Here is a 13,525-nt window from a genome sequence, read left to right on the forward strand (position 1 = left end):
CCAACGGCTCCCATACCTAAAGCACAGTAGTGGTTTAGTAGTGCGAATGCTTTTGAGGTGGACTATTTCCTGCCGTATGCTACATGCAGAAAAGGAAAACTGTGGAAAGTATTCCAAAATTGTCAGCTGTTCATGTTTGAAAACAGCTACAGGAAAGGAGCACAATAATGCTACAAGACGCCTGAACCATGATTAGCAACCTTTTATAACTGCTACTGACTGCTTCAGTCTTATCTTGCATATCAGATCTCAAACACAAATCTTTAAGTTATAACATAAATCTACTAAAGCATCCCTAATTTCATTTGCAAATTGAGCCTATAAATAGATGCGTTAAGTGTGCATTGTTGCTAGTATGTGTTAAAGAAGCTTGTTCCTCATCCACCCCTCTAGGCCCATCCCTGGAAGAGAAGCTGTTCTCCTCCTGTGATCTCACAGCTGATAAGACTGCACAGGTTAGCTTTAAGTCCAAGCAGAGTTTGGCTGAAATGACTCCTAGAGCTAAAGTTTCAGCCCAGTTTCAGCCCAGTACTAAAGCGAGGAACTGGGCCGCGGCCACCGAGGACTTGAGCTCTGTCTTCGTCACAGAAAAGCCACCAGAGGCCCCGGTACCAGCGCCCAAACTCCCCCCATCAGCTGCTGGCACATCTCCTCAAACCAGTAGTGACAGTGGTGAGAGAAGTACCCGTTCACTGGACTTCATAGCTGCTGCTTCTCTCTTGCTTTGCAGCATTAACAAACAATCAGGGTGGTAGTTCTCTTTCTGTCCTTGAGAAATATTTTCATTCTTTCTAACCCTGACAAAATAATTGTATCCCTCTTCTGGCAGTTTAATCTCCTCTATCTCTTTGGGTTATAATTGATTTATGCTAGATCCTGGACTGGGCATCCTACTGTTGTAGCCTGCATGCTGTTAAATGAAATCAAGTTGATGTTTTCTTCGCTGCTGAGGTGACGATGTCTTTGAGGTGCCCTTCCTTGTGTCTCTCCATCGTCTCCTAAATCTCTGCTCCTATTTCTTCCTGCTTTATACCTCTGTCTTGTTAGCGGGGCTCTCTTATGTCACTGCTCCCTGCACAGACTGTGGAAATGGACTGTGTCTGTCAAGGTCCTTGGGTGATACCTGCTGACTAAATAAGCCGCCGTCTGTTCACTCACTGTGTAACACCCTCTCAGAGAACGACCTCTGGCGCATGCTGACTGCTTTGGTTTAACAGGGATGCGCATGGATTGGCAGGTGCCACTGGGGCCCAACATAATCCAAGGCTGATTGTGCATGCTACTCTGCTACTCCTTTGTGCTGTTATTTGTTTGTCTGTGTCCGTGTCCTCCGCGTCATCAGGGGAAATATTGCGGCTCATCACGGGGACCAGGGGAGATTTGTAATAAGATTCATTTAACTGCTCAAGACTGATGGAAGTATTATGTGCAAAGTGGGTGTCTGAGTAAACACCTGCCTTGCAGACAGTGTCAGGGACTCGAAATGAGCCATAGCAGTTTACTGAAATGTCTGGTTGTCTGTTTTCTAGAAAAGAATAATTTAGGTCAATGTCAGCAGTTAAATTATATTTTTAGTTAGTTTTTCTTACAAGGCAATTGCCTCTCTCCTCTCTCCTTGAAGCTGGAAATGACTCACAGACTGATTTATAGATGTCTGATGTGGCAGGGTGTTTGTGATTCAGTGCAGGGGAGCGTTACATCTGCACCGAGCCTTCCAGACATCAGGTGTATAATTTTGTCAAGTTCGATATGAGCAGGGCTCAGCTGCCAAGAGACTTGGCAGATCGTAAGCCTGGACAAGACTTTTGCTTCAACAGCTAATTGTGTGTCTGTGTGTGTGTGTATATGTGTGCTTGTGCTTCTGACAGCAGGTGTTGGTGTGTATCCACAACAAGAGCACATTCAGACCATGCTGCCCGCCTGGGTTTACAACGACAGCCTCGTCCCAGGTAAACGTTTACTCTCAAAAACATCCAGTTTAATGTTCAGACGACGATATTCAACATCGCTGTGTGTTTTGCGGAAAGAAATGACACGAATTGCAAAAATGTTTTGTTTTTCTTTTCCCAGAAATGTTCAAGAAGGTTCTTGAAATCACCATGACTCCGGCAGGGATAGACACAGCCAAACTCTACCCGATATTAATGTCATCAGGTCTTCCCAGGGAAGCACTCGGGCAAATCTGGGCATCAGCCAACCGCACAACACCTGGCATGCTGACCAAGGAGGAACTTTACACTGTACTTGCACTAATTGGGGTGGCGCAGGTAATCACTGAAGTCAAAACAAATTATCCACTTAGAACAACTCCACTAATCATCTCCCACAGCTTCCGCAGAGCCTCGCCATAAACTCCTCACTGAAATTAGCTGGGCTTAGTTCAAAACGGAGAGAAAAGAAGCGGTGCTGTGACTCAGCCCGCGGCCTGTGAAGCGTTATAAGTCCAATATATGGCTGAGTCCCCATCAACCAAGTTTGGCAGGAGGCTTCTTATCACTCTCAGCCCGGGCCTGTCACCACCACCCCTGGGAGGATGCAAATCTTCAGGCAGCTCACGAAACACTGCATGCCTCCGCTTCCATGCGAGGAATAATAAGACACCTTTGGTGATGTAAATCTTCAAGAAGCTTAAAACACAAGCAAAACAAGGTGCATTCTCTTGTGAGGTGGAAGAAAGTTTGAGTCTGCTGGTGACATCTGTTCAAAAGGATTGTGTTGAATAATTTATATATAAACGTTAGTCCTTGGCCACGTTCAGTGAATACAGAAGGGCTTTAAATTATATAGGTTCACAATGATCCGTGTGCCCTGATACCTTTCGTGATTTAACGCATTAACCCCCCCCCCAAAGAAAGAAAAAAAAATGCAGCCAAATGAAACTTTGAAACATCTTACAGGCTTTGTTTTGTATTTGTCATTGTCAACAGTCCTCATGGAAAGACTCAAACTGACTCCGTTACTCTCACTCACTTCTTCACCTTATCTGTGGCTTTCAACCTGAGGCTTTTTTGCAGTCACAGATACATAACTCCATTTTTTAGAAAGTTAAGGTAGATTCCAAAAACGCTGGGCATCACTGCTTTGACAAACATTGCACACAAAGCGTTTGTTGAAGACTGCTTTGATTATATTTGCAGCTGCAGGACAAAGATTTCATCATGTTTTAATATGCTTTTGCACAACAGCTGAGCTCAGGGGGACCTGCTTCGCTTGAATATTGTTTGTCGTGTCCTTACTTTCAGAGTGGCCTCCCGGCAATGAACGTGGAAATCCTCGGCCAATTTCCTTCTCCTCCCGTGCCGAACCTGCCGGCTCTGGCTATGGCCATGGCCCCTGTCATGCCTCAGCACCAGCAGCCCATGATGACCCAGCCCCCGGTCTCTATGGCCATGCCCACAGCAGCCCCGCCACCAGTCATGCCTATGACACCGGCAGCACCGGCTCAGCCACCCACAAACACAAATTTCATTGCCAGTTTCCCTCCAGCACAGGTATCACAGGTATGCTCAGTTTCTTATTTTCCTGCTGTCGATCACCTCACTCACTTCACTCTCCAACATGATGTTTGCGTAGGGAACCAAAGCCGATGACGATGACTTCCAGGACTTCCAGGAAGCTCCAAAGGCAGGAGGAGACCAAGCTTTCTCTGACTTTCAGGGGGAATCGGGAGGAAGCTTCCCTACTACCATTGCACCACAGCACCAAAACAGGTACAGGCTTGTTGATGAAGACAGTGAGTCTGCCTTTTTTTCCAGGCTTGTATAATTAGGAGCATTTTAAGAGCTTATGTGACCCTAATTATAAGCTACATTAAATAAGATTGGGTATTTCTTATTCTAGCTCTCTCTCCTTTTGCTCTCTGTGCTGTAAATATTTGCAGAGATGAGCATCAAATATTCAGCCCTAGATGATTATTTATAGCTGACTCATCCTGCATAATATTTGTACTTCTCATTGTCTGTCTTACAGTCAGAGGCACTGTTTCAATATCTTGTAATAACCTCCTCTGAATAGGAATGAGTTTGGGTCATCTACTAATGAATTCATTTCAGTGGACAGTAGATAAGCTCGTTTCTTTATATTACTTCTTTCCGAGCCTTTCTGGAGCAACCGTGCCTTCAGTGAGAGGAAGCTGAAAGGCAATTATCCACTGAAAGACAAAGAGAAAGCAGAATTAAAGTATCTGAAATCTAAGTGGCATAGGCGTTTTATGATTCTCTCCTATTTCGCAACTGAAAAAATCCAGTCCTGACGGTTTCATCAATGTAACAAGAATTCCCCGCAGACTGAGATTGCTTTCTAATTAAATGAGAGGCTGAACAGCTCATATTGGGCTGCCAGCCTGAACTGGCATCCATAACTTACTGTCGGATGTCTTACAGAAAAAGCGCTTTGAGGAAACTAATATTCACTGAGTTTAACAATTTCCCTAAGCCCCTGATTTGTCTGTTTTAGCATATGATCAGGCATAATGGTCATCATATTTCTTGCTTTTGGCCTGTATTAAAGCATCCTTCACTTTCAGGAATAGTTTGGCATTTTGGGATTATGCTGGTTAGTTTTCTGTTGTGTTGAGAAGACTGAAGCCACTTTCTTGGACTGGCTCTTTCATCAGTTGACTGAAGTCTGTCAGCAGCAGCTCTTAAGCTCGCAAATAAACCAGTCTGTGCAAAAAACTGAGGTGTAAAAATATGTTTTGGGTTTCAGTGGTTGATCATGCATCTCAGGTTGGACTGTTAACGTCCTGGAGTCTTCAGTGGGTGCAGGACAGCACAAACCCTCTAAATTAAATTAAATATAAAGTGGTAATTAACATGTATCAAAGGGGCTGGAAGGTGTTCACGTCTCACGCTAAACAAAACTATCTCGCTACTGAATAGCCTGAATATTAAGAGACAGTAAAAGAAGTATTATCAAAATCTTTTTTTAGACCTAAATCAATATAGGATTTTTAAGACCAGTACCAATATTTGGCAATTTTTAAAAACTGGTATATCACTATATTTTTTTAATATAACAGAGCTATTTAAAAGTAATGTTCCTCTAGTGTTACAACAGGCCACGGATTACTTATTTACACTCTGCTTGGATCAGCTGCTTGTTCTTTGAGGCATTCTAAACATGTGCTGCTAACACGCAGTCCAGTACATTTTGTCCGAATTAGTAAAACAAGATATAAATACTTTTGTTGGTGAGCTGGATGTGAGACAGTGGGCGTGTATTTTTATTCCTAAGCAGAGCTACCTTCTGCCTGTTCAGTGGCCTTAATGGATGAAAGGACACCAAGAGCTTGTAACAAAAGAAAAAAAAAAAGAAGCTGTTTCTCTCCAAATTGTGAACCCAGGGCAAACGTTCAGCTCAGGCAGCTTATAGGGATTAAACTTTACCTTTGAACTTCGCCCATCATGATGTCTGACGATTCGCTTTTGTGTCCCTGCAGCACGCCTGCCTTGCTGACTCCAGTGTCTGGTTCCGCCTCCGTTACATCTTCTGATAAGTACGCCGTGTTCAAGCAGCTGTCTGTGGATCAGCCTGCAGAGCCTACACCCCCTGCCTCAGGTACGTTGGATACCTCATGTAATAGTGTTAGTCCTCTTGGGGGTACATACTGGGACCAAAACATAAAGTCAGTCAGAGAAGGAAACAATATTATCATCACAGCAGCATGGGGAACAGCACGTTCCGTTCCTTCCTGTGTAGATAACTGGCAAGGATTCATTAAAAGCAGAAAGTGATAACATGACATTTCCAGGTGTTTCATCATGTCGAGCCCTTTTATTACATCTAAAATACGAAATTGATCCCTGAAGGTTAAAGCAGCTTACATAAGGACACGTTCAGTTCACAAACTAAGTTTTGGCCCTTGAACGATACAGGGAGAGTAAATTTCTTTCATATTGCTCTTTATAGTTACCGATTCTTCTTTATTTGCTCTGATCCAGATATTGGAGACAAATACAGTGTATTCAGACAACTCGAACAACCCGCGGAGAAGAAATCAGTCGGTAAGAGACCCACACATCTCGATCTCTCTGTGGAAAAAAAACAACACACGTTCACCTAATGTACATATTAGCACATCCTTGCTTTTTGACCTCTTTAGGCAGTGACGTAGAGAACTAAGAGATGAACTTTATGAACATCACATCATCCCCAGGAAACAAATGGTTTCTTTTTATGTTCTCTAATTAAACTGTGTATTATAACTTGGACAAAGCTGTCAGGTCACCACACTACCACAGAGCCATGTTTACACTGTGTCTTGTATTGCAAGCCTGCAGCGTTGATACCCACTGTGTTTCCCATCCCTGTTTCATTAGAACAGTTTCCGATGGGGACACCTCTTACAACTCCAGTAAGTCATGCTTTGCAGTGACCTTTCTTTGGCATTGTCAGGCTCCATCTCTTTAATGAGCCCATTAGTTATCGCTCTTCCACCGTACACCAGCGGTGTGAACAGATTCTCTATTTCAGCATGCATACGTTACTCCACAGGATTAACAACTGCTGAAAACTTGAGAATTTATTCTGACTTTTTTCTGTGTGGTTTTTGTAAAAAAGAGGCAAAAGTTTTCCCACTGCTATAAATACCCATCACAGTTATCTGCAGAAAATGATAATAGTTTGTTCTAGCTTTTTTACTTTTAGCTAACAACTTCATCAGGATTCTGTAGATGTAATATTGTTTCCTGATAACAAGTCATATCTGTCTTTTTCTAAGCTGTTTTGTCATAAATAGCATTTTCTGTCAGGTTCAGACTCTCTCATCAGAAAACTTCAGACATTTGCATAAAAGTCTGTGATAAACACAGCCACTAAACTCAGGTGTAAACTATCATTGCCTAAAGATATTTGATGCTATAAAATATAAACCTAAAATACAGAAATTACACTGGAAACCATTTGGCCTCGTCTACTTCCCTGGAAGATATTGGATATTGTAGACAAAAATGACGTGTTGGATGGTAATTTTTGCAGAATGACTATAATCAACAGTTCCTTGCGTGGTAGTGTCGATGTACATGCACCGTTTCTCATTAGTTTGGGGTCATTTGAAAGAAAAGCACATTTGTTTTTAGTAAAGTAAAGTTGATTGAGGATTCATTTTGTAGAAATTCCATTAAAAGTTATATGATGTAGGAAGTATTACTTTTTTTAATTATATATTTAATGAAAAGAAGTGTGCATTTCTTTAAAAAAAACCCCAGCCCTAAACTTTTGAGTGATAGTGTATGGAGAGCTTTTTGTGCAGTGATGTATGATCTTCTTTGCACACTGCAGCCCAAAGTTCACCAGTGGAGCAAAGGAGTAACTAATGCACCATTCCTCTCTCTTTTAGGATTGTAAAAGAACTGAATGGTAGCTGTTGCAGCTGAGACCTTTTGGCCCCTTTATATCTCTCTGTTGTTTTTTTACTAATCTTAAATTCTTCTCTTTGGTTTACAGGAGAAGGATTTGCAGATTTCAAGTCTGTCGGCACAGTCGATGATGGCTTCACAGACTTTAAAACAGCCGACAGCGTCTCTCCACTAGACCCTCCAGATCAAGCCAAGCTCTTTCAACCTTCCTTCCCCTCTGCTTTTCCAAACTCTCAGTCACTACAGCAGCTTCCCCAGCAACAGCCAGCAGTGTCTCTTTCTCAGCCCAAAAATCCTCTCAATATGGCTGACCTGGACCTTTTCTCTTCTATAGCGCCCTCTGTTCCTGCCCCCACTGAGACAAAACCCAGCACATTCCCTTCTGTGTCTGTGCCCCCCTCTCTTGTCCTCCTGCCAGGTGGAGTAAAACCTCCGGGAGGAGGGGCAGATGAGTTTGGGGATTTTGCCCTCTTTGGCTCCTCTTCTGACTCCACTCAAGCTTCAGCCGCAGGAGGAGCTGCCTCAGCACCTCAGGATGACTTTGCAGACTTTATGGCATTTGGCAGCTCTGGTGGAGAGCCTAAAGGCGAGAGCAGCGCGGGTGTTCAAGGGGAAACCTCCACACAGCAGCGGTCTCAGCAGAGCTCTGACAAATACGACATATTCAAACAACTTTCTCTGGAAGGAGGCCTCGCCTACGATGACACCAAGGAGAGCGGCGCCGGCTCCTTCTCGTCACTCAAGAGCGACAACGACGACTTTGCCGAATTTCAGTCCTCGAAGTTCTGCACAGCACTCGGTGCTTCTGAAAAGACTCTGGGTGACAAGGTGGCCGCGTTCAAACAGGCCAAGGAAGACTCTGCATCTGTAAAGTCCCTCGACCTCCCGTCCATCGGCGGGAGCAGCGTGGGAAAGGACGACTCTGAGGACGCGCTGTCAGTGCAGCTGGACATGAAGCTGTCGGACATGGGAGGAGACCTGAAGCACGTGATGTCAGACAGCTCTCTGGATTTGCCGGGTCTCTCTTCCCACCAGCCCCCTGCTACAGGTGAGGAACTTGTGCGTTTGCTCTGGTGAGGCTCCGTGCAGTGACACACAATATCGCTTTCAAGGCCAGCCAGCCTCTCCTTCTCAGTGACCCCTCCCCCAGACAAGGGGTCAAAGGGCAAATAATGAGGTCCTTGTTGAATTGAACTTGCTCAATTGCTGAACACAAACATGAGTAACATATCAAATTAGATGCATCACAGCTTTCATTCTACATTTCATCGTTCATCTCATCATACTCTTTATTTATTACTTATTTAAGTATTTATTTATTTAAATCTTTAGTTTCTTCCTCATTAGTTTTTTTTATCTCCACATTCCTCTTCCCGTATATTGTTATTGTAATGACAGGAAGGTCCTGGCCCATATCTCTATTTATTTACAAATGATGAGTGCCTGGTTTTGATGTGCTGGCAGTCATAGTTCACAGACGAGGTCCCCCAGCTGCTGCCTGCGCGACTCGGATAAGCCTCCTGTTTGATGTGTCCACACCGCGGCAGGTGGATGTCGCACTTCCTTTCAGTGTACCTAGTGTGTGTGTGTGTGTGTGTGTGTGTGTGTGTGTGTGTGTGTGTGTGTGTGTTGTTTTGGGCAATGCTAAGAGACGGAGCAGTTGAATACAGATGAGTACAGGAGGGCGTTTATCCTCTTGTTTATTCAAATCACAGGTTTTCGAACAATAGGCTGCAGCTTACCAAAGGCGTTATCCGTAAGCCATCATTTACCTTTTTAACTGATGTGTGCAAAAAACACAGCAGATGACTTAATTTTGATTCGCTTGAAATAAAATGTTACCATTAATACGACGTTTTGCATGCAAAAACTGGAGACTATTTTCATATAGAGCAACAGTGATTTGTCACTATTAAAAATATTATAGGTGGATGTGAGGGCTTGAATGTGAGTGCATGCATTTGTCTCTTTATGCCTGTCAGTTATTGTATTACCCTGCAGTATTTTCACATTAACCACGGAGTATGTTTTGGATCAAATGGACGTCTAATTGTAAGATGTCTAAATAATAGCGTGTCTGCTTTTTCCTCCCCTACCTCACATCCATGAAAGTGGAGTTAAAGTTTACCTAAAGCTCGTCCTTTTATAAAAAGGGAAATCAATCTAGTGTCTGTTAATAATCGGGTAGTGTCCGTGTCCTTTTTTCCCCCCTCTCTTCACTGCTCATCATTTATTCATCAGGCATCTCGTCTTCCACATCATGCGTCGTGTTTCATGCAAAACATTTCAAACCATTCTTGCAGTGTAACATGAGATGGGTTGCATGTGTTCTCAGGTGAAGGCTCTGTAATTCAAACGTTTGCCAACTTTAAGGGAGCTTTCATTTTTATTTGAAAGCTCAGACAAAGCTTGAGAAGTTTGTACAAATTGACCAAATCTCCACCTGACAACAGTCGTGCAATCAGCTTCCAATATTTCGTCACATATCATTAATTATCATCACATGTGTCAACTTATTTCATCCAAGAAACTGATACTTTATCCTTGACTAGAAAAAGATGTAAACATCCCCATTGCCTTATTTCAGTTTCTGTGCAGTGGTCAGATTTTGGTTAAACCCAAACAGGCCCCTCCGCACGGAGAGCAAACAATCCAGTCCATGGAGCTGCAGCGAAACCGCTGATCGGGTAAAGACCTGCCCGCTTTAACATCGATACATTCCTGAGAAGCTTATACGCTACCGTGACGGCGGTTTCATTTCACCCTTATTTATCAGCTGTTCTCGGAGAGCTCTGGGACTAACCTGTCGTTAACGTGTAGCAGTCCGAGCAGTTTGAGCACCTCACCACGCTTTGCACTGTGTTTTTGGAAATGTATGTAAGCTTAAAGAGACAGTATTTCTTTTCTGAGGTTCCTTTTGAGTCGCAAGAGGAATCAAATTTTCTTTCTCGTAATTTTCTTTTCTTTTTTTCAAAAAATCCGTTATCTGTGATATCGCAGCATGAATTTTTATCACGTGTGGCTCTACGGTCTGGCTCTTTGTGAGCATAATGAAGTTAGTATTACCCTTCCTGCCTTGCTTTTTGCTGCAGTGTGCCTGCCTTTTCAATTTGTGAAATTGACAAGAACGTAATACAAAATAACCATTTTATGCATAACAGTATTGCAAGTTGTTTTTATCAAGGGAGAAATGTGTACATGCAGATTTAATAGTGTATTTTTATTACAGGAATATGACCTCTTATTTTGAGACTATAGGAAGACTTCTCGATCTTGTTGTGATTTGCCAACTATGTAAATTAAATGTAGCCGACAGTATTTAGTAGAATCAGAGTATTTTTAGTTCAACGTGGATTCAAACATCAAAGTTTTTAGTAAATAATGATGTGTTATTAATCAAGGGGAATTAGTGCTCATCATCCTGCTTTGACAAACAATCACTGTAGCAAGAGGGGAAAAAAAGGATACTGTCTCTTTAAATCTGTTCCTGCATCTGTGATTGGATGTAATGGAAGCCCTTACTGGGATGCCAGGTGTAAGGATGGCCCTCTTTGTTTTCTGTAACCCTTTGAGGGCTTGAATGATATCGCTTCACATGTTTACATGCAGATTAATGCAGATATCCTGATCTCTTACCCTTATTTATTAAAGACTAAATATGTACAGATGGCAGCCTCCTTGCTGCTTCTAAAGTTTAGCTTCCTCCCTGTCAGTTTGTCCCCTCAGGTCCTCAAAGGGTTAATGCTTCCTGCCTTGTTCTTTGAATAATCTTTCAACCTGGCCTTTTCAAGTGTTCTGTATTCAAATCTTTTTTTTTTTTCTCCAAAAAAACAAAACAAAACAAAAAAATACACCTGTTGATTTACATCCTTATAGTAAAAGAAAGTTTGTCATCTTCCCAGAATTACTGATTCTAGTCTGTGAATGTGCCTTCTCATTCTGCTTCTATATCCTCGGATTATCTTTGTTTTACTTTCTCGCTGTTTGTTTTCTTCCTTTTCTCCTGACTCTGCATGCACTTGTATTCCAGATGACTGAAATTTAATTTTCAAAGTGTTAGTTTGACTAAACCTCTTGTAATGGTAGACCTCTTTCACAGTTCTTTGTGACCTCTCACTCTCTCTCTCTCTCTCTCTCTCTCTCTCCCTACTCATGTTGTCGTAATAAATATTACTGTTGGTATTGCTGAAACGCGTACCGTCTTATTTCTCCTTTCCTTTCCTGTGAGGCGTAATGTGGTTGTAATGACACGAGGCTCACACCACTCGATCCTTGTCAATTTCACAAATTGCTTTTTGTGTCTGAGGGTTCTGTCATGCAAAATAGGAAGGCTTCAACAAGGTGGATTTATGTGTTTGCGAGTGTCTGAAGGAGACCTGAATGCTAAAGCGTTGACAAATGTGTGCAAGCTGCGCAGCTGTCAGTCAGTATCAGTCATAAAGAAAGTGATCAAAACACTTGTGAGAAACAGGGCAGACGCAGTGACAGGAAAGATCTTTTATTGATGTTGTTAGAGCGTCTGCCTCGAGACAAAAGCCTTCAGGTTGCATTTAATATAAAGAGATCAACTCTGATTATTGTTAGCCAAGCTGTTTGTCACCAGTGAAAGCAGCGAGTGTTGTCATATGGCCACGAGAAAAAAAAAGTTGCGTAAACATGACTCACCTCAGGCATAAAAACACCAAGGAATAATTTATTAAAGGGAAGATGTATTACGCTTTGTATTAATGTATTAATGCCTTGCATCATAGATGGTTGATACAAGGCCTTGTTGTCAGTTTCACAAATCTGCATTATAAAAACTGTTTGTGGGCCCTTTGGATTACCAGGATTTCTGCATTGATTAGTATTGTTTACATATAAAACAACATCTGATCGACATCAGTGTCACGGCTTCAGACAAACACAGTCTGGTTAAACGCACTCCCACAGACATGCACACAGAGCGCAGGCTGGAAAAAGTCATCCAATTTAAAAGAGGAGAAATTTCAAATCAGTTCTAGAAAACTGTTTAAGTTAATTGTTATTTTTGGGATTAGGGGGACACATCTCCTTACTTCACTGTAATCCTACAGTCACACTGAGGAAGACGCTAATTGGAGACCAGATTGATCATATAATAATCGTGTTATCTCCTTGCCTTTGAAGTGGTCGCTTCAAAGACAGGGATCAGGTCTACCGCCAGTCACAGTCAGTCGACATCTTCAAAACAACTTTGGCGCATCAAGATTGCAATAAGATCTGCCATCAGTTTGCCATGACATCTGTTTGCCATTGTTCTATTGTTCTTCTTCTACATAAACAGAGTTTCACATTAACTTTGGAGTTGAACCAGAACCTCACAGATTCGAAGCAGAAATTCCTCTGCAAATGTGATTTAAGTGTAAAATGTCAAGTAGTCAGTAACCTTGCTTTTATAATCAGAATGCAACCAGTTAAGTGCAAAAACACATGAGTCGTGCTCATTGGTGCACACCTACTCTGATTGCTCTGCGCTTATAAATTAGGTTTAGGAGCAGTGATCTGCAAATTTTCATCAGTCTGTCTGAGAGGGGTTGCAGTCAGATTGCCTGCCCTCTCACTAGGTGACCAGTTGGTTGAGTGTTGGTTTTACCTGCACAGATTGAGAGATATTTCCAGGATTGTGGCTTTCATCCCAGGACACTGGTTGTAAATGGATTTTCATTTCATTTAAGGTGCTCACAAGATTAAAACATGACAAAAAATGTCCTTCCCCAAAATGGTAGTCTAAATCCTCCTGTAAAAATAAAATGGGAATAAGGGAGTGTTTTCTAAGGGATCGTTTCATTTGATTTAAAGTAGTAGTGCAGATTAAGCCATTGTTCGTAAAGAAATATTTGTCTGTACTTTTTTAAAATCTCGTGAGCACCATGAAAACAAATATTAAAAAGATTTTGTTTAAAAAATAAAAAAAGGTTCCCGTATGCTACAGAGAACTAAATGGAGGTGAGAAAATATGTTCTGTTAATATTCTCAAGGGCTCTTTTCTCAAGACCAAACTACATTTAGAAGAAGCGACATCACTTAAAGCATAGATAAATGAGAGTAATAACCCGACAGAAATCTCAGACCCCTGTTGAGGCCTATTAGTCTTCCTCCTATCATGACAGCATCTGTGCTATTCCGAGGAACCACCGGTATGTCTG

General features: G+C 42.1%; 1 protein-coding gene across 12 annotated transcripts in view; it reads left to right on the forward strand.

Annotated features, from left to right (window-relative positions):
* synrg (synergin, gamma) overlaps positions 1–13,525 on the forward strand; it is a 42,391-nt gene that overhangs the window by 14,071 nt on the left and 14,795 nt on the right. For 5 of the 12 annotated variants that reach the window (XM_085430460.1, XM_085430463.1, XM_085430465.1 and 2 more), the window contains exons 8-15: positions 394–672; positions 1,869–1,949; positions 2,071–2,267; positions 3,243–3,500; positions 3,574–3,710; positions 5,441–5,559; positions 5,943–6,005; positions 7,447–8,406. In XM_085430460.1, the coding sequence (XP_085286586.1) occupies positions 394–672; positions 1,869–1,949; positions 2,071–2,267; positions 3,243–3,500; positions 3,574–3,710; positions 5,441–5,559; positions 5,943–6,005; positions 7,447–8,406 (2,094 nt within the window). The remainder of the gene's footprint in view (positions 1–393; positions 673–1,868; positions 1,950–2,070; positions 2,268–3,242; positions 3,501–3,573; positions 3,711–5,440; positions 5,560–5,942; positions 6,006–7,446; positions 8,407–13,525) is intronic. The other 7 variants (XM_085430462.1, XM_085430466.1, XM_085430468.1 and 4 more) reach the window with 4 other exon arrangements.

The sequence above is a fragment of the Copadichromis virginalis genome, linkage group LG14 (genome assembly GCF_057382275.1).
Source record: "Copadichromis virginalis isolate Kocher_CV1m ecotype Utaka linkage group LG14, C_Virginalis_male_GT1.1, whole genome shotgun sequence".
NCBI lineage: Eukaryota > Metazoa > Chordata > Actinopteri > Cichliformes > Cichlidae > Copadichromis > Copadichromis virginalis.